Source organism: Mirounga angustirostris, unplaced genomic scaffold (assembly GCF_029215605.1).
Source record: "Mirounga angustirostris isolate CCGP_5_RB_7025 unplaced genomic scaffold, mMirAng1.0.hap1 SCAF_1, whole genome shotgun sequence".
NCBI classification, from domain to species: domain Eukaryota; kingdom Metazoa; phylum Chordata; class Mammalia; order Carnivora; family Phocidae; genus Mirounga; species Mirounga angustirostris.
Genome location: NW_026991709.1, coordinates 54,921,537 through 54,942,824, shown reverse-complemented (window position 1 = coordinate 54,942,824; position 21,288 = coordinate 54,921,537). Strand labels below are relative to the sequence as shown.

Sequence of the window (21,288 nt, the reverse complement as noted above, 5' to 3'; positions counted from 1 at the left end):
AAAAAAAAAGGGTGGAAAAACTGAATCACTCATACATGGCTGGTGGGAATATAAAATGGCAGAGTCACTTTGGAAAACAGTTTGGCAGTTTCTTATAAATCTGGGCATGCAATTACCATCCAACCCGGCAATTGCACTCCTGGGCATTTGTCACAGAGAAATGAAAACTTTGGCTCATACAAAAACTTGTACAAGAATGTTCCACAGCAGCTTTATTAGCCATAGGCAAGAACTGGAAACAACTCAACTGTCCTTCAACAGCCGAAAGTTTAGCATATTGAAATACTTCTATACCATGAATTATAATAGCGATACAGTAAAAATTATTGATAGGCACAACAACTCAGAGGGATCTCAAGGGAATTATGATGGGTGACCCGTACCAAATGGTCAAATATGGCATGACTCCATTTACGTAACCTTCTTGAAATGACAAAATTATAGAACTGAGGAACAGATTAGTAGTTGCTAGGGATTAGGCATGGAAGGGGGAGGAGGATGTGGTTATAAGGGGCAATATGAGGGACCCTTATAGTGATAGAACCATTTTGTATCTTGGCTGCAGTGGTAGACATGAACATAAATGTGATAAAATTGCACAGAACCAAATACAGATATCTCAGACACATATACATGAACGAATGAGTACACTTAAAACTGGGGAAATCTGATTAGGATCAGTAGATCACATCAATGTCAATATCGTGGTTGTGATATTGCATTATAGTTTTGCAAGATGTTACCACTGGGGGCAACTGAGTGAAGGGCACACAGGGTATCTCTATATTATTTCTTACAAGTGCATGTGGTTCTACATATCTCAAAACAAAATGTTTAAAGACAAAGGAATGTTTGGGGCTCCTGGGTGGCTCAGTTGGTGAAGTATCTGCCTCAGGCTCATGTCATGATCTCAGGGTCCTGGGATCGAGCCCTGCGTTGAGCTCCCTGCTCAGCAGAGTCTGCTTCTCCCTCTGCCTCTGCCCTTCTCCCCTCCCCCCTGCTCCTGCTCTTTCACTCTCTCTCGCTCTCTCTTGCTCTCTCTCTCTCAAATTAAAAAAAAAAAATCTTAAAAAAAGACAAAGGAATGTTTAACTGCATTACAAAATGTGTTTGTTTCCGACAAAAGTACACAATGAATAAAATCACAACACTTTTTAAAGTTTGATTTTTTAAACCATGACCCTTTTCTGTGGCATGATTAACAGTTCACTAAATAAACTCATCGTTATACAATTTATTCTTAACAGCAAATCATGCATCTGTTAGTCTCATCAAAATTAGGCAGTCTGAAACAAGCAGGTATAGAGATATAAAAGTGGTAGAAAATAACTTTCTTGTCTATCTTTGAATTGTAGAGAGCGTTTAGAAACCTGAATCTACTTAGCTGAGAGTTATGCCTCTAATTACTGATAGAAGGCTTGTGAAGACAGATATTTGGAAATAGGCACGGCGAAATCTTGGCAGCCTATCTCATGTGTCCATCTATGTGTCCAGCTGTTGCCACATTTCTGTGATTCTTCCTTGTTTTTTATTTGGTGGAGAGGTATAAATATGTAATTGTGTGATAGACTAGAAAAATCTCAAGGAAATTAAAAAAAAAAAACTTTTTGTTACATGAAGTACACCCAAAAAAAGGAGAAATTCATCTACGTCTCTTCTCTTCCCTCTGTCATTCTTCAACTTTTGGACCTAAAGTGACGCTTGCCTGGAGTGTGGGTGGGGGAGGGGTTGCCTCCCATCTCTTTCACTCTACTCTTCTCAAAAATGGGTTATTAGTCTGTTATGTTGGTTGGGATGTAGAATGCAAGTATAAAATAATGATGGTTTTTCTGTGAATTTTATGTATATTGTCTCATTTAATCCTCATGACCATTCAAAGATGAAGGCATTTTTAAATCATTTTACAGATGAGTAAACTGAGGCTTAGAGAGATTTCATAACTTTTCCAAGGGGCGTTCAGAAATTATAGGGTGCAACTTTGCGGGGGAGGTGGAGTGACTGCTGGGCTGAGAGGCACAAGCCATTGAAATGAAACAAATTAGGTGAATGTGACCCCAATTTGGTCCACAGGTGAAGGTGGCTTGGGCAACTCAATTTCGTACGGGTGGTATGTGTGTAAGACAAGATCCTGCATGTGCCAGAAAATGTCTTTCCTGGTGAACGAATCTTTTTCTGATCCCCCAAACCAAATCTGGTGCTCTTTCTCACATGCATGCCTTTGGCCCTTAGGCCATGTCTCCCTGTATTATGCATGGTTTCATATGTGCATTTCACTGTTCCCAAGTGGATTCTTTCTGAAGGCTGGCTCTGCATCTTACTCCTATTTGTATGCCTTCAATGCCTAGCAGAGCACTTGTCATATAATAGCCCTCAATAAACATGATTGAACTCAATTGAATCAACTGATTCAAATTAAACAACTATATTAAATTGAATCAGTATTTTCCTGCACTGGTCTATCAGTATTACAATCTTATCCTACTGGCTGCAAAATGCAAGTATAATGTAGCAGTTTTGTTTTTATGTTGAGGCTTGGGTTTTAAATTGTGTTTCCCAGAGCTTGTCTCTTTTTATGATCTATAAGAGAAAAAAGCTGGATGCATGAAAATTGGCAATCTTTAATTATAAAGACATAGAAATGCTCTTCGAAATGAAATTGGAATATCTATCTTTGAAAAATACAAAGATCAAGTGGCATGAATTAATGAAGCTCATCAATGGAGTCTGTTCACAACTTTGATGATTTAGGCTTAGAAATTATTATTTTACTATGATATGATGGATAAGCTCCCATGGTCTCTTTCACATCAATGAAATATAAATGTTAAAAAAATTGTGAGATCAGATCCAATATTATAAAAAAAAATTTTAAAGAAGGAAAAAGAAAAGAAAAAAACCTTTATTTTACCAAGGAGCAAGCTGAACTTAGTTTCTGCTTTGTCATGCCAGCCATGCAATCAGACCCAATGAACTGCAAAGCTCTGGTGAATGCAATGTTCATTTATAAAATTCTGATAAGAATTGATGAAGGGCATGGTGGAGTCATTTAATGTCATTTAATGACATCATCAGCATCAATAAAAGGTGAAGAGTCAGCCAACATGTTGGAGGAGAGGATACTAACCCTTATAAACATCATACTAAACTTTCAACTGCATTCAACCTATTGAAAATAAGCTGGTTGGGGGCACCTGGGTGGCTCCATTGGTTAAGCGTCTGCCTTCGGCTCAGGTCATGATCCCAGGGTCCTGGGACTGAGTTCCGCATTGGGCTCCCTGCTCAGTGGGGAACCTGCTTCTCCCTCTGTGCCCCCTCCCCCCAGCTTGTGCGCCCTCCCTCTCTTTCTCTCTGACGAATAAATAAATAAAAAATCTTAAAAAAAAAAAAAGAAAATACGCTGGTGATAGCACTTATTTTTATGAAGTTACTTGAGATTTTTGAAGAATTTCTATGTGGGAACAAAATTTGATGTTTGAGCACATGGTAAAGGAGTCAGTTTTAAACTGATTTGACAGCAAATGGATTTGTTGTCACTGATACTCTTAAGAATATAACATGCCATCATTATCAGGTCAAACCTCAACTTAGGGGTACACTTTCCCTCCTAGGACTAATGGAATATCTCATCACAGCCAGAGTTAGTGGCTATTTAGGCAGAGAATGGATAGCAATTACATTCCAACAGGGAGTAAGGGTTTCCATGAGGTCTTGTGCTACATGCAGAAAGTAGCTCTTTAAAAAGGTCCAAGATGGTACATTATAATTCAGTTGGTATAATGCAGAAACTACTTTTATGTATGTATGTATGTATGTATGTATTTATAAAGATTTTTTATTTTTAAGTAATCTCTACACCCATCACGGGGCTCGAACTCACAGCCCTGAGATCAAGAGTTGTGTGCTCCACGACTGAGCCAGCCAGGTGCCCCGAAAACTTTTACTTTAATTTATTTGTATTATTTTTTAAATATTTACTTATTTATTTTTAGAGAGAGAGAGTGCGATGGGGTGGGGAGGGGGAGAGAGAAAAGCAGACTCCCCACTGAGCATGGAGCCAGGACCTTGAGATCACTGCCTAAGCCGAATTCAAGAGTCAGACGCTCAACCAACTGAGCCACACAGTCCCCCCCCACCCCCCCACCAAACTACTTTTAAAGTACTTTGTAGAATACTGTTTTGCCTTGGAAGCTAGAGTTTTGCTTTTTTTTTTTTTTTTCTCTCAATTTGTGAATAAAATAAAGCCTTGCTGAGAGCAAACAGGGATGTAGTCTCTCTTTAGCCTGTCCCCTCCACAGAAGTACATTGTTCTCCCTATTGAGGCTTCAGGGCTTCTGGCTCCAGGTCAGGGGGGCATGCACCCATCATAGACTAACAGTAGAAGCTGGGTTAACTTGGAGAAATTAGCTAAAATGTTGGAGACATGTATTCTGCATTTGTATTCATTTTTAGTATGATTGTTGCAGATTTAAAAAACTCGCCGTAGCTTGAGATGCCTTAGCTTTAATGTGGTTTGGAAATGTAGTTTAAGGACCTACATAATAGGCTTCTCTTTTACTAGATGTAGGTAGTTCAAGATCTTTAAAAGATTAAAACTGATCCTATCTGGTTTGGGGTGGAGGGGGGCTCCCCATTACATGAGGGCTCGTTGTCCTCTTGAGATCTAGGCTCTCATATTGCTGGAGGTTCCTTCTGCTCCCTCTTTCCCATTTATCTGCTGATTTGTGTCTCCACCACAGAGCAGTATATAAAGACAGACCGTGAGTTTATAGATTTCTCCTTCAGGTGTTATTCATTCATTCATTCAACAACTATTTTGCTGGGTAGTTCCTATGTTCTGGGCACTTTTCAAAATCCATCTATTTGGAACACATTTGATATACATTGTTCCAAGTACTAAAGTTACAAAGATACATCAACCATTATTTCTTGTGTGGGAGAAGATAACTTCAGGGAAAGTTTCCAGTGAGATGAGTTACAGTTTTCCATGAAGACAGATTTAGTTGGAGGAGGAGGAAAATTCCAGGAAAGAAAAGAGCATAGCTAAAGATCAAGAGGCTTGAATGGAGGGAAAGCATGAGTCAACCATCATTTGAGGCTGTTACAATAACATTTGTGAATACTGTACTGACCTTCTCTAAAAATTCTCTGTGTTACTGATGTTTAATAATTTCAGTGATTTCTGTTGGTTATCGCTATAAATAAATTAGAGTAATTCGTTTTGAAAAGATTTTGTTTATTGAGAGAGAGTGAGCGAGCACAAGTTGGGGGAGGGAGGGGCAGAGGGAGAGGGAGAAGCAGACTACCCACTGAACAGGGAGCCTGACGAGGGGGGCGGGTGGCTCTATCCCAGGACCCTGGGATCATGACCTGAGCCAAAGGCAGACACTTAACTGACTGAGCCACCCGGCAGCCCCAGATCAGAGTAATTTAAAGATTCAAAGATATTGATACAAGTGTACACAGTCTAGCAGTTTAAGTAAAGATATCAATCTGTTTTATGATATGGTGTTGGAATAACTGACTTCTTGATGAAGCCTTGAGGTAATGTGTACCAAAGCATTTTCCTCATTACACACTGAATAATTGATAGTTGACAATATGTGACATTTATTGAGCATCTGCAATTCACTAGCTAGTTTACAGAGCACAGAAGCATCAAAGGATCCTGCCCCATCGACTCACTATCAAAACTCAGTCTGTCATTTGCTGAGTCTCTTCCATGCTTCACTCAACTAAAAGCAAAGAAAGCATTTCTAGAGACTCGCCGCAGGAGTGAATGGGCCCATATTTTCTCTACAGGTAGCTCTGTGGGCATTAGTATTAGTTCCATAGGGAAGCAATCGTTTCCCGTGGTTCTGGTAATCTCAGAAGATAAACTTGATGATCTAGGAGAGATTCAAAGTAAAGGCTGTTCTATCATTTCATGATGCTTTTTCTGCTAAGACCTGCAGGTGAGCCCTTGCAGATGTGACTTTATCAGGATCAAAATGTAAGTGCAGGTGTTTCAGTCCGGTACCTATAAAAACAACAGTTGGTTTAGCTTTAAGAGATTTAAAGTATCGCTTGAAATTCCTGCTTCCCTGGGGAAAAAGGAGGGGATTTAAGATAAAGGAGAGGAATATGGAAGAGGGCATATAAAAATGGAATACCATGGGAGGGTAGGGGAACTGGGGAGAGTAAACTGAGAGTTTTGGGTTCTGGGTTGGAAGTGGCAGAGGTTAGAAGGAAGGATGGAAGGCACGGTGCTGGATAAAAATGGCAGCAATCCTTCCTGTTAATTGGTTTGGGCAGCTGTGTTTGTTTGCTAGGGCTTCCATAAGGAATATCACAGACTCGGTGGCTTAAACAATAGAAATTTATTTCTCACTGTCCTGGAGACTAGAATTCAGGATCAAGGTGTTGGCAGTTTTGGTGTCCTGAGGTCTCTGTTTGTGGCCCTTTATTGGCTGCCCTCTTGCTGCCTCTTCACAAGAACATCCTCTGAGCACATGTACATCCCTGGTGTCCTAAAGCCTCTTTTAAATATACCAGTCAACTTGGATTAGGGCATACCCTAACGGCCTTGTTTGAACTTAATTACCCCTTTAAAGGCCCTATCTCCAAATTCAGTCACATTCTGAGGTATGGGGGTTAAGGATTCAACGTATGAATTTTGGAGGGACCCAATTCAGCCCATGACAAGTAGCAAAGAGAAAAATCCTTCCAATGTGGGTAGTTCTGCTTCTTCTAAGCCTTGTTTCTGCTTAAGGAATAGGAGTGTTTGGGAGGTTGATAGAGGATATTTGAGGGGAAGAAGGGCCCCCATGAGGATTTGTCAGCTGGTGATGTCTTTCCTTGGTGAGATTGCCTTTCTCTCTTAGATGGAGGAAAGTTCTTCTATAGTTCCCTTCTCCATCTCCACTGAATTTTCCCATCCTCGGAATTCAAGAATTGTTCAAGGATTTGTATCTCTGACTCATGTGTTGATTTTAATGTAAAATGTTAGTTCTCCTTCCCACTGAGGTCGACCAACAAGTTGATGGGTTCATTCCTTTTCTCATGGAAGGAAGATGTAACAGGGCAGGTGCATACGGGCAAAAGTGAGTTAAGGAACTTGGCAGGAAGACTTCTATACCACAGCAGCATTGGTTTCATTTGTAGGCTATTAAGATGGAATCCACAAATTTCTCATGAGCCCTAAAACTAGATGATTTGGTTTATTCCTGGTTATATAGTAGGCATTAAATACATTATTATAGTCCTTTTTCTTGTTATCCATTTTTTTTTTCAAGGAAACCTGAGAATATGATCTTTTGGAACTAGAAAATCAAGCCTAGCGCATGTTTCAAGGCTCTTGTAATTGTGATTATCCCCATACAGAGGGTTCCTATGAGGAACAGACATTTAATTTTTTTTTTTTTTTAAGATTTATCTATTTACATGAGAGAGGGAGAGAGACAGAGAGAGAGCATGAGCAGGGGGAGGGGCAGAGGGAAAGGGGATGCAGACTCCTCACTGAGCCACTAGGGGCTCAACTCGGGGAGGGGGGCAGGTGCGGACGGGGAGGGCCTGAATCCCATGATCTGGAGACCATGACCTGAGCCAAAACCAAAAGCCAGATGCTCAACTGACTGAGCCACCCAGGTGCCCCAGGCATTTAACTTTTAATAGAGGTATAATGGTTACAGAATCTCAGCCTCTTTTGATGTCCTCTTTATGTTCAAGAGATGTTATATTCTCTATAGTCACCACCAAACCTTCTGTTTAGGATTATCACTCTTTGGGTTATTCTAAATGATAATTTAATGCTATAAAGAAGAGAACTTTAGGTAGAGACAAGAATGGAAGGGTAGTTCTGAAAAGGAGGATGAGAAAAAGGAAAAGAGACTATAAAACCAGAAAGAATAAGCAGCATTAGGACTCAGTCCAAGATAATTAAACAAAGGTATTTCATGTTCTGACTGAGAAACAGGTACAAAGATGAGACCATGACAGAGATTGGGGGTGCGTCTGTATACCAGGAGAAGGTGAAAAACCAAAGAAGGGGTAGGTATATGACCAACTGTATAGTATTCTATCAGGCACCCAGCTATCTTGAAAAAAGTTTTGAACTCCTAAGTTGATAAAATTAACTGGGAGCAAAATTTAATAAATCCAGTCAAGTCTAATGAGCCTGGTCATTTGGACTCTTTAGCATATGATAGCATGCCTCTTTCTAGGGAAAAGTCCTGCTAGTGGGAAGTTGATAATAATAACTATTCATCCTCTCTGGTATTTATGGGATTTTTATCTCTAAGAATTAGATACAAGAGGAAGGGAGATACCACTCTGGAGTGGTGAGATCTACTCCAAGTATCACTCTTCATTGGTGAGTGGCAACCTAGTGATGGGGTCTCTTAAATGATGGAGTGAGTAGTTTTGGCAGGAAATGATGTTCTGAGTAAGACAACAACCCGATTTACCAATTCAGTGGCTAGTGATCACAAGGTAGAGAGTGCTTCTTTTAGGAATGGGGAGGGACAAGTGGGAGAATTAAGGAGAAAGAAATAACCCCCCAAAAGAAAAAGAGACTGAGAGAAGCATGTTACAGAGACTGATGCAAAGTCAGGAGGCTACTGTGAAAAAGATTCAGGCTCTAAAACAACCACTCACTTTCCACCTCTAACTTCCCTGTGCCATACCGAACCTGAATTATTTGAGGTGAAAAGGTATGGAATTTGGAAGCCTGAGATATGTGGATTCTCAATCCTGATATGCACACTTCACATCAAAGCCTTTTGGCATTTTGTTGTTGTTGTTTAGATGTTTTCTGATAGCATTAAATGCTATCACAGACCAGACCCAGGAAGATGCTCCATCATTAACCACACCAGGAGGATGATGTCCGAGAGCGGGCTGCCCTCTCTGGACACTAATCTAGTCCTCATCCAAGGTGGAAACATCCAGCAAATGCCTCCGAGCCAGAAGAGCAAGAGATAACATCAGTGTTTCAACTTGGAAGTAGCTTCTTCTCCCTTCAGCTCACAGTAATTCTCCACTGCACCCTATTATTTCTTCCAGCAGGATCTGTGAAATGAAAGTCTTTATGCCTTGTTGAAGAAATTTCAGGCTACAAATAAAAAGGAGGTGGAGTGTTGGGCTGATGGCAGAAGATCCATGACATCATATCACAGGCTCATTTCTTTCACATGTTGGATTTTTTCATTCCTTTATCGTTAAGTTATAGTTTTGATGCAACACAGATAATTTACATTCAACAATAAAACAGGGGTGCCTGGGTGGCTCAGTCAGTTAAGCATCTGTCTTTGGCTCAGGTCATGATCCCAGGGTCCTGTCAGTGAGCCCTATGAGCAGGGAGCCCGCCTATCCCTCCCCTCCCCACCCATGCTTTCTCTCTCTCTCTTGCTATCTCTCTTGCTTTCAAATAAATAAATAAAATCTTTTAAAAAACAATAAAATAAATAAAACAAAAAACTATTTAAAAACTGTTGTGTAGCTTTGTTTATAGACAAAAGCTGTGCCTGCTCTAACTTCTTTTTTTAATTTTTTTATTACAAGATTCTTTGAGCTTAACTCAGATCAGAATTCTGGCAATTTGATATAGGAGGGATATGATGATAGTAAAAAATGTATATAGTAGTCAGCAAATTTTACATTAGAAACAAAAGTTTGAGTGTCTAAAACAGATCAGGCATCTTCTGGATGTTGTTGTGTTATGATATGAGGGAAAGACAATGAAATTATGGGCAAGAAAGATTCCTAGACTGAAAATTGTCTGTCAGAGAACATCTAGGAAGTCTGTTTCATTTCAAAGGTCTGCAATTTGGGTTAGCTAAGTAATTTTAAGAGTTTTTTTTTTTTCCCCCACAGCAGGAAAAATGTGCTTACCTCTTTCTTTGAATTACCAGTTATTCATTGCACGTCTGTAAGTACTATGAGCAGAGGTCAAGGTACGAGTCTTCCTTACATGTGTGAGGTTTTTTCCACCTTTGAACTTTTAAAAAGACTTTTATTACAGAGCACCCAAAAGATCAAAGTGTCTTATTTCATTACCTTGCATTCTAATAATGCACTAAATTTGGCTATTTGCAATTTTTTTAAAGATTTTATTCATTTATTTGACAGAGAGAGAAAGAGAGAGAGCAAAGCAGGGGGAATGGCAGAGGGAGAGGGAGAAGCAGGCTGCCTGATATGGGGCTTGAACCCAGGACCCTGGGATCAGGACCTGAGCTGAAGGCAGTCACTTAACCGACTGAGCCACCCAGGCACCCCTATTTGAAATGGTTTTTGAAGGGGTTTTGTTGAAAGAAGGTGGAACCAGTGTGAGAGGAATCTGGATGCATTATTCCTTTCCTTTCATTTTCTTTCATTTTTTAAAAAAGATTTTATTTTTAAGTAATCTCTACACCCTATGTGGGGCTTGAACCCACAGCCCTGAGATCAAGAGTCACATGCTCCACTGACTGAGCCAGCCAGGTGCTCCCTTTCATTTTCTGTGAACGAATCCCAGAAAATACAAACACAGAAAACACTGTCTTGTGGTTTCAGGTCGAAGCTGGCATATGATAATTCTTGGCGCCCTACTGAGTGGATATACAGCCTCAATTCAGAAACTAGGTATTAGTATCTAAATGGAATTTCTGTACAGAAAATTTTCTTTGCAGATTTTTTTTGGTCAGTCTTGACAAATATTAACTTATATCCGCAAAATGTGCATTTCCCCATACATTTTCATATGTATGTCTTTTTTCCTGGTGTCTCTAACTGGCTTCTCCTGTTCTCATGAGTTCCTCAGCCTCTGATTTCATACACAAAGCTCAATAACTTCACTAATATTTCCTGTAACACAAAATTATATTTTCTTGAAAAATGACAGCTTGTTGTTAGCTAACTCTACTGAAGACAGGAAAACCATGTATGTGTGCCTTTTTTTTTTTTTTTTTTAATTTCGGGAAACCACATATGTATTTAAAGCACATTGACAGGGGTACCTGGGTGGTTCAGTCAGTGAAGCGTCTGCCTTTGGCTCAGGTCATGATCCCAGGGTCCTGGGATCGAGCCCCATGTTGGGGTCCAGCTCAACGAGGAGCCTGCTTCTCCCTCTCCCTCTGCCCCTCCCCCGCTTGTGCTCGCTATCTGTCACTCTCTCTCACAAGTAAATAAATAAAATCTTAAAAAAATAAAGCACATTGACAATTCTCTACTAGGATGTGCTGTTTAATGCTAAATCTTAATGTGACAACAACGAACTCACTGTCCTCTACCTTCCAAACTGGTAATTTTTTGTGACTTGCCCATTACTATTAATGGCAATACCATCTCCTCAGGACTTCAAGCTTAAAAACATGGAGCAAGTTTTGCCCTTTCTTTCTATTCTGCTTCCCTCAGACCTTTGAAGAACTAAAGTAAGCCACCCACACTTATATCCCACCCCCCCGCATTTACTATTACCTGTCTTTTGTTTGTTTTAGAGAAAGAACACAGGGTGGGGGGTGGTGTGCGGAGAGGGTCAGAGGGAGCGGGAAAGGAAGGATCGTAAGCAGGCTCCATGCTCAGTATGGAGCCTGATGCAGGGCGCTATCTCACGACCCTGAGATCATGACCTGAGCCAAAGTCAGGAGTCGGAAGCTTAACCAACTGAGCCACCCACGTGGTGCCCCTTACCTGGTGATTCCACTTAGAAATGCCAACTCCCAAGTTTTCCTAACCAGGACTTTTTATGTTCGCCTCTTTCTCTTTATTGGCACCACTCCACTTTATTGCAAGTCTTCTAGAGATGACCTTTCCAGCTAAATAAGCTAGCGGGGCATCCAGTTGATCTCTTTCCCCTTAACATCAAGACTCTCCCCATCTCAAGAGTCTATTTCTCACTTTCTATTGCAACAGTGTTCTAACTGGACTTCCTGCTTCTGGTCTTGAATTCCCCCAATCCGGCATTCGCATGCATCCAGAGTGATCCTTATGAAGCATGAATTTATTCATGGCATTCCATTGCTTCAGACCTGACTCTGGCTTCCCATTCCCTATGGGATACATTCCAAATTCTTCAGCATAGCATTTAGGGCACACCACAATCTGCCTCCCATTTCCTCTCAGTCCTCTCTAAACTTGCACCCCCACCCCTCTGCCCCAGTTTGCTTCCCACACTCCACACATCTTGCTGAATGTCCACTTTGCCTTTTTTTCAGCTCGGCACTCCACCTAGAATGTCAACCCTGATTCTATCCACCCGGCAAATGTAAACTCATCTTTCAAGTATCATTGCTTCTTTGAGATCTTCCCTAACCCACCTCCCTCCTTGGAGCTTGACTTCTCTCAGAGGACCTGTAACACCCTTCTGCACTAATTGGTGCTTTAAAGTCCATTAATGTGGTAGACACTGTATATTGTCTCCTTCAGTCTCCATGCACCTTCTCTCCTCTCTCTAGTTAGAGAGGTTGGAAAACTAGAAACTGTGCTGAGACACTTTAGCAGCCAAGGCTCTGGATATGGAAAACATGGCTTTGTTTTGTTTTGCTCCTACCATGCAAGGACATGGGATGTGAGTATATTCAGGCAGCAGCCAACCTCAGTGTTTCTGTACATGGAAACCATCCTCATGGATAATTGGAGGCCATTGTAGCAGTGCCATCAGTGAACTGCTGCCATCTGATCTGCACCTGCGTGGTGGGAGCCTGAATTCAATGGTCAGTGGTAGGTCCCTAATTTCAGCCCTTCTATAACCTTCCAGAGGTTTTACAAAGACCCACTTCCCCGTATTATATTCCTTTGTGTCTGATATACCTGGAATGGTTTCTGTTTCCTACATTGAACCCTGATACTGTCTACCTGTATTAAACTGTACCACTTGAAGGCAGAAGCAAGATATTTTTATATTCTTGGAAACTACCATAGAGCTGATTCTCACCAAAGAGATGTCTGACTCATTGGATGAGCCCATAATGGCTCCAGATTACATATCACACTAAATGTCAACTTCACCCTGACACTTCAACTCTTCTTTAGGTCTCTCCTTCCTTATTAGGCCAACCTCGTTCCTTCCTGCACTGCTGATTCTAGTGATTATATTCTGTACACATACATATGCCTAATCCTTTCCCCACCTCTGTGTTCTGATGGCTGCTTCTATCTATGATGTCTTCCTTCCTATGGATTCATATTTACCACCTCTGGCAAGAAAAGACTTCTAAATCATAGCCCATAAAAAATAATTCTATGCTGATGCCCAATGATGGAAAGAAAGTATGTTTCTGGGCTTTCTGGTATTATTCTTTGTCTGTCACTATTGGTTAAGAATAGTTTTGGTTACAAGCAAAAGAGAACCCAATTATAATTAATTAAACTAATAAAGATTAATGTTAAGTTTTGTTTCATAATAAAAATCTGGAGATGGGTGACTTTTGGCTTTGGGACAGCTTCATGTGATTCTTTTGACTTTTCCCTCATGGATGCAAATGACACCCTTAAACTCAGGTATCGTGCCCATATTTAAGACAGAAACAAGAAAGATGGGAGATGGAGACAGCCCTGCCTCTGTCTTTTATCAGGAGAGCAAAAGCCTTCTTGGAACCACTAAGCAGACTTCTATTTCGATCTGATTTATGAGTACTTGGTCAAATGGCCACCACTTGCTATAGGAGAGTCTGGGAAAGCAAGTTTTCACCTTTGAAAGTGGAAAGAGGAAAGTTGGGGAAATGGCTAACGGGTTAGCCAACCCATGATGACTACTATATTCTCCAACTCATTTAATAACCATCATTATTTTTTGGGCAAGCAATAAGCCTCATATTTTCCACAGACTCCAGAGATGCTTACCATAGCACTGCATACCTGGAGTATAAAGACTGTCAGTTATGTGGATAACTGAGAATCAATATAATGAAAACCTTACCATTTTCCAAGAAGGAGTAGACTGGAAGAGATGAAAGCACACCAACCGGGTTCAGAATTGCACAAAAGCAAGAAAATGAGCAAGAAGGTGTAAGTTCCTTTCAGAGATATTTCACTATTATCCATTGAGGGTCACTGGCATCTTTCAATGTTATTACCACAACAGTATTTGCTTCTGCATTTATCATAATATACCAATGTCATTTCTTAATTATAATTCTAAGGAAATGGCATACCATTGTGCATAATTGGTAGGTACAAGCATCTGTGGTTTTTTTTTATGTTTATAAATTTTGTCTTTGGCACAAAAACAGACACATAGATCAATGGAACAGAATAGAGAGCCCAGAAATGGACGCTCAACTCTATGGTCAACTAATCTTTGACAAAGCAGGAAAGAATGTCCAATGGAAAAAGACAGTTTCTTCAACAAATGGTGTTGGGAAAATTGGACAGCCACATGCAGAAGAATGAAACTGGACCATTTCCTTACACTACACACAAAAATAGACTCAAAATAGATGAAAGACCTAAATGTGAGAGAGGAATCTATCAAAATCCTAGAGGAGAACATAAACAGCAACCTCTTTGACCTCAGCCACAGCAACTTCTTCCTAGAAACATCACCAAAGGCAAGGGAAGCAAGGGCAAAAGTGAACTATTGAGACATCATCAAGATAAAAAGCTTTTGCACAGCAAAGGAAACAGTCAACAAAACCAAAAGACAACCGACAGAATGGGAGCAGTTATTTGCAAATGACATATCAGATAAAGGGCTAGTATCCAAAATCTATAAAGAACTTATTAAACTCAACACCCAAAGAACAAATGATCCAATCAAGAAATGGGCAGAAGACAGGAACAGACATTTTTCCAAAGAAGACATCCAAATGGCCAACAGACACATGAAAAAGTGCTCAACATCACTCGGCATCAGGGAAATCCAAATCAAAACCACAATGAGATACCACCTCACACCAGTCAGAATGGCTAAAATTAACGTCAGGAAATGACAGATGTTGGTGAGGATGTGGAGAAAGGGGAACCCTCCTACACTATTCGTGGGAATGCAAGCTGGTGCATCCACTCTGGAAAACAGTATGGAGGTTCCTCAGAAAGTTGAAAATAGAGCTACCCTATGACCCAGCAATTGCACTACTGGGTATTTACCCCAAAGATACAAATGTAGGGATCCGAAGGGGTACGTGCACCCCAATGTTTATATCAGCAATGTCCACAATGGCCAAACTTTGGAAAGAGCCAAGATATCCATCGACAGATGAATGGATAAAGAAGATGTGGTATATATATACACAATTGAATAAAATCTTGCCATTTGCAATGACATGGATGGAACTAGAGGGTATTATGCTAAGCGAAATAAGTCAATCAGAGAAAGACAAGTATCATATGATCTCACTGATATGAAGAATTTGAGAAACAAGACAAAGGATCATAGGGGAAGGGAGGGAAAAATGAAACAAGATGAAACCAGAGAGGGAGACAAACCATAAGAGACTCTTAATCTCAGGATTACACACACACACACACACACACACACACACACACACCACTGGAATATTATGCAGCCATCAAAAAAAAACCCTGAAATCTTACCATTTCCTGGATGGAACTAGAGGGTATTATGCTAAGCGAAATGAGTCAATCAGAGGAAGACAAGTATCATATGATCTCACTGATATGAGGAATTCTTAATCTCAGGAAACAAACTGAGGGTTGCTGGAGTGGTGGGGGGTAGGAGAGATGGGGTGGCTAGGTGATGGACATTGGGGAGGGTATGTGCTATGGTGACCACTGTGAATTGTGTAAGTCTGTTGAATCACAGCCCTGTACCTCTGAAACAAATAATACATTATATGTCAAAAAAAAAAGAAGATAGTAGGAAAGGAAAAATGAAGGGGAGGGAAGTCAGAGGGGGAGATGAACAATGAGAGACTATGACCTGAGAAACAAACAGGGTTTTGTCGGGGGGGGTGGGTTAGCCTGGTGATGGGTATTAAGGAGGGCACATATTTCATGGAGCACTGGGTGTTATCTGGAAACAATGAATCATGGAACACATCAAAAACGAATGATGTAATGTATGGTGACTAACATAACATAATAAAATAAAATAAAAAATAATAAATTTTGTCTTGAGTTTAGACATGTTTGTGAAGAGTAATAAAATGTTGCTTCATACAAATTTATTATTTATTTATTTATTATTTATTTATTTATTTATTTATTTATTTATTTATTTATTTATTAGAGAAAAAAAGAAGAGAGAGAGCAGAAGGAGGGGAAGAGATAGTCTTTTTTTAAAATTTAATTTAGGGCGCCTGGGTGGCTCAGTTGGTTGAGCGACTGCCTTCGGCTCAGGCCATGATCCTGGAGTCCCTGGATTGAGTCCCGCGTCGGGCTCCCTGCTCAGCGGGGAGCCTGCTTCTCTCTCTGACCCTCCCCCCTCTCATGTGCTCTCTCTCTCTCTCATTCTCTCTGTCTCAAATAAATAAATAAAATCTTTAAAAAAAATAAATTTAATTTAATAATTGATTAGTTTTTGATGTAGTGTTCCATGATTCATTGTTTTCAGATAACACCCAGTGCTCCATGAAATATGTGCCCTCCTTAATACCCATCACCAGGTTAACTCATCCCCCCACCCTCTCCTCTCTAAAATCCTCAGTTTGTTTCTCATGTTTCATGTCTTCTGCCCATTTTTTGACTTGATTATTTGTTTTTTGGGTGTTGAGTTTGAGAAGTTCTCTATAGATCTTGGATACCAGCCCTTTATCTGTAGTGTCATTTGCAAATATCTTCTCCCATTCTGTGGGTTGCCTCTTTGTTTTGTTGACTGTTTCCTTTGCTGTGCAGAAGCTTTTTATCTTGATGAAGTCCCAATAGTTCATTTTTGCTTTTGTTTCACTAGCCTTTGGAGATGTATCTTGAAAGAAGTTGCTGTGGTCGATGTCAAAGATGTTACTGCCTATGTTCTCCTCTAGGATTTTGATGGATTCCTGTCTCACATTGAGGTCTTTCATCCATTTTGAGTTTATCTTTGTGTACGGTGTTAGAGAATGGTCGAGTTTCATTCTTCTGTATATAGCTGTCCAATTTTCCCAGCACCATTTATTGAAGAGACTGTCTTTTTTCCATTGCATATTTTTTCCTGCTTTGTCGAAGATTATTTGACCATAGAGTTGAGGGTCCATATCTGGGCTCTCTATTCTGTTCCATTGGTCTGTATATCTGTTTTTGTGCCAGTACCATGCTGTCTTGGTGATCACTGCTTTGTAATATAGCTTGAAGTTGGGCAACATGATGCCCCCAGCTTTGTTTTTCTTTTTCAACATTTCCTTGGCAATTCGGGGTCTTTTCTGATTCCATACAAATTTTAGGATTGTTTGTTCCAGCACTTTGAAAAATGTCATTGGAATTTTGATCAGGATGGCGTTGAAGGTATAGATTGCTCTGGGCAGCATAGACATTTTAACAATGTTTATTCTTCTGATCCATGAGCATGGAATGTTTTTCCGTCTTTTTGTGTCTTCTTCAATTTCTTTCATGAGTGTTCTGTAGTTCCTAGAGTATAGATCCTTTACCTCTTTGGTTGGGTTTATTCCAAGGTATCTTATGGTCTTTGTGCTATCGTAAATGGAATCATTTCTCTAATTTCTCTTTCTACAGTTGCATTGTTAGTGTATAAGAATGCAACTGATTTCTGTGTATTGATTTTGAATCCTGTCACATTACTGAATTGCTGTATGAGTTCTAGTAATTTGAGGGTGGAGTCTTTTGGATTTTCCACATAAAGTATCATGTCATCTGCAAAGAGAGAGAGTTTGACTTCTTCTTTGCCAATTTGAATACCTTTTATTTCTTTTTATTGTCTGATTGCTGTTGCTAGGACTTCTAGTACTATGTTGAACAATAGCGGTGAGAGTGGATATCCTTGACATGTTCCTGATCTTAAGGGAAAGGCTCTCAGCTTTTCCCCATTGAGGATGATATTCGCTGTGGGTTTTTCATAGATGGATTTTATGAACTTGAGGAATGTTCCCTCTACCCCTATACTCTGGAGAGTTTTAATCAGGAAAGGATGCTGTATTTTGTCAAATGCTTTTTCTGCATCAATTGAGAGAACCATATAGTTCTTTTCTCTCCTCTTATTAATGTGTTCTATCACATTGATGGATTTGCGAATGTTGAACCATCCTTGCATCCTGGGGATAAATCACACTTGGTCGTGGTGGATGATCCTTTTAATGTATTGTTGGATCCTATTAGCTAAGATTTTGTTGAGAATTTTGGGGAATCCATATTCATCAGGGATATTGGTCTGAAATTCTCCTTGTTAATGGGGTCTTTGCCTGGTTTGGGGATTAAGGTAATGCTGACCTCATAAATGATTCTGGAAGCTTTCCTTCTGTTTCTATTTTTTGAAACAGCTTCAGGAGGATAGGTATTATGTCTTCTTTGAATGTTTGGTAGAATTCCCCAGGGAATTCATCAGGTCCTGGACTCTTGTTTTTTGGGAGGTTTTTGATCACGGCTTCAATCTCGTTACTGGTTTTTGGCGTAGTCAGGTTGTCAATTTCTTCCTGTTTCAGTCTTGGTAGTTTATAGGTTTCCAGTGAGGCATCCGTTTCTTCCAGGTTGCTCAGCTTATTGGCATATAGTTGTTGATAGTAATTTCTAATAACTGTTTCTATTTTCTTGGTGTTAGTCATGAGCTCTCCCCTTTCATTCATAATTTTATTAATTGAGGGCCTTTCTCTTTTCTTTTGGATAAGTCTGGCCAGTGGTTTATTGATCTTATTCATTCTTTCAAAGAACGAGCTTCTAGTTTCATTGATCTGATCTACTGTGTTTCTGGTTTCTAATTCATTGATTTCTGCTCTAATCTTAATTATTTCTCTTCTAATGCATGGCTAAGGCATCATTTGTTGTTTTTCCTCTAGTTCTTTAAGGTGTAAAGTTAATTGGTGAATTTGGGATTTTTCTATTTTTTTGAGTGAGGCTTGGATGGCTATGTACTTCCCCCTTAGGACCGCCTTTGCAGTATCCCATAGGTTTTGGACCAATGTGTTTTCATTCTCATTGGTTTCCATGAATTGTTTAAGTTCTTCTTTGATTTCCTGGTTGACCCAAACACTCTTGAACAGAGTGGTGTTTAGCTTCCAAGTGTATGAATTTCTTCCAAATTTTTTCTTCTGATTGAGTTCCAATTTTAAAGCATTATGGTCTGAGAATATGCAGGGAATAATCTCAGTCTTTTCATATCGGTTGAGACCTGATTTGTGACCCAGTATGTGGTCTATTCTGGAGAAAGTTCCATGTGCACTTGAGAATGAAGATTCTGCTGTTTTAGGGTGGAATGTTCTGTATATATCTATGAGGTCCATCTGGTCCAGTGTGTCATTCAAAGCTCTTGTTTCTTTGTTGATTTTCTGCTTAGATGATCCATCTCGTCTATTGCTGAGAGTGGAGTATTGAGGTCTCCTACAATTAACATATTATTATCAATATGACTCTTTATTTTGGTTAACAGTTGGCTTATGTAGTTGGCTGCTCCCATGCTGGGGGCATAGATATTTACAATTGTTAGATCTTCTTGTTGGATGGACCCTTTAAAAACAATACAGTGTCCTTCTGTGTCTCTAACTACAGTCTTTAGCTTAAAATCTAATTCTTCCGATACAAGAATTGCTACCCCAGCTTTCTTTTGAGGTCCGTTGGCATGGAAGATAGATTTCCATCCCTTCACTTTCATTCTGGGTGTATCTTTAGGTTCAGAATGAGTCTCTTGTAGACAGCATATGGATGGGTCCTGTCTTTTTATCCAATCTCCAACCCTGTGCCATTTTATGGGAGCATTTAGGCCATTCACGTTGAGAGTGATTATTGAAAGATATGAATTTATTGTCATCATGTTGCCTGTGAAGTCCTTGTTTCTATAGATCATCTCTCTAAATTTCTGTTCTATATCACTCTTGGGGTCTTTCTCCTTTTATAGAACCTCCCTTAATATTTCTTGCAGGGCCAGCTTACTGGTCACATATTTTTTCAGTTTCTGCCAGTCTTGGAAGCTCTGCATCTCTCCATCCATTCTAAATGACAGCCTTGCCGGATAAAGTGTTCTTGGCTGCATGTTCTTCTCATTTAGTCCCCTGAATATGTCTTGCCAGCCCTTTCTGGATTGCCAGGTCTCTGTGGATAGGTCTGACATCATTCTGATGTTCCTCCCTCTGTATATAAGGAATCTCTTCCCCCTATCTGCCCTTAAGATGGTTTCCTTGGTTCTAAGATTTGCGAGTTTTACTATTACATGCCAGGGTGTTGGCCAGTGTTCCTTAATCTTGGGAGTGGTCCTTTCTTCCTCTAGGACATGAATGTTTGTTTCATTCTCTAGATTAGGGAAGTTCTCAGCTGCGATTTGCTCAAATGTATCTTTTAGTCCTCTCTCTCTCTACCCCTTCAGGGATCCGAATAATTCTAACACTGGAACGTTTCAAGGTGTCACTTATTTCTCTAATTCTGTTTTCATGGATTTTGAGTTGTTTCTCCCTGGCCTCCTCTTTTTCCTTCTTTTCTATCAACTGGTCTTCTAGATCACTAATTCGTTCTTCTGCCTCGCTTACCCTAGCTGTTAGATTACCTAGATTAGATTAGATCTCATTGATAGCATTTTAAAATTCTGCCAGTTCAGCTTTCATTTCTGCCCTTAGAAACTCTATGTTTCCATTAATCAATTTCTCCATTCTAGTTATTGTCTTCATAACTGTTACCCTGAAGTCCATTTCCAACATCTTGGTTATATCTGTATCCATTTGTAAATCTGTGGCAGAAGTCACAGTCTCTGAGTCTTTCCTATTTTGGGGATTCCTCCTCCTAGTCATTCTGTTGAGGGATCTTTGAGGGAATGTATAGAGTCCAAATTATTGACCACAACCCAAGCAAGATTCACCTGTTTTATAGGGACCTTAGGGTTTTTGGCCTCTTGTTCTCCCAGCCTGTCTTCTGGGGGAGGGACCTGCCGAGCTGTTACTTGGGCAACTATGTTTTGGCAGAGTTGCCCTACCCCCTGTGGGGAGGATGGGCTCAGTGAAAACCAGTTTTGGGGGGCTTTTGTTCTCTAGTGGCTTTCCTTGGTGGTTTTCTGTGTCTCTTCTGAGAGTCAGAGCTGAAGAGATCTTTTCCAGCTTTCTGCCTCAGAGCAGAGAGATCACAGTCTGTTCTTCAGTGAGCTCTCCAGGCCATACTATCTCCGTTTGTCTGTGCTGCTATAAACTGCAGTGTCCTGGGTTGTGCACCCCTCTGCAGGGCTCCCAGTCCTCATCTCCAGGTCGGGGCATGGGGGCTCTTTGTGCTTCTAAAACCACCAGCCACCCCCAGTGCACATGTGCGGCCCCGCCA

General features: G+C 40.2%; 1 protein-coding gene across 1 annotated transcript in view; it reads right to left on the bottom strand.

Moving 5' to 3' along the window:
- Positions 1-21,288, bottom strand: part of CUNH3orf85 (chromosome unknown C3orf85 homolog) — a 35,046-nt gene that overhangs the window by 13,482 nt on the left and 276 nt on the right. The window contains exon 2 of the mRNA XM_064589451.1: positions 6,017-6,080. Coding sequence (XP_064445521.1) covers positions 6,017-6,080 — 64 coding nt within the window. The remainder of the gene's footprint in view (positions 1-6,016; positions 6,081-21,288) is intronic.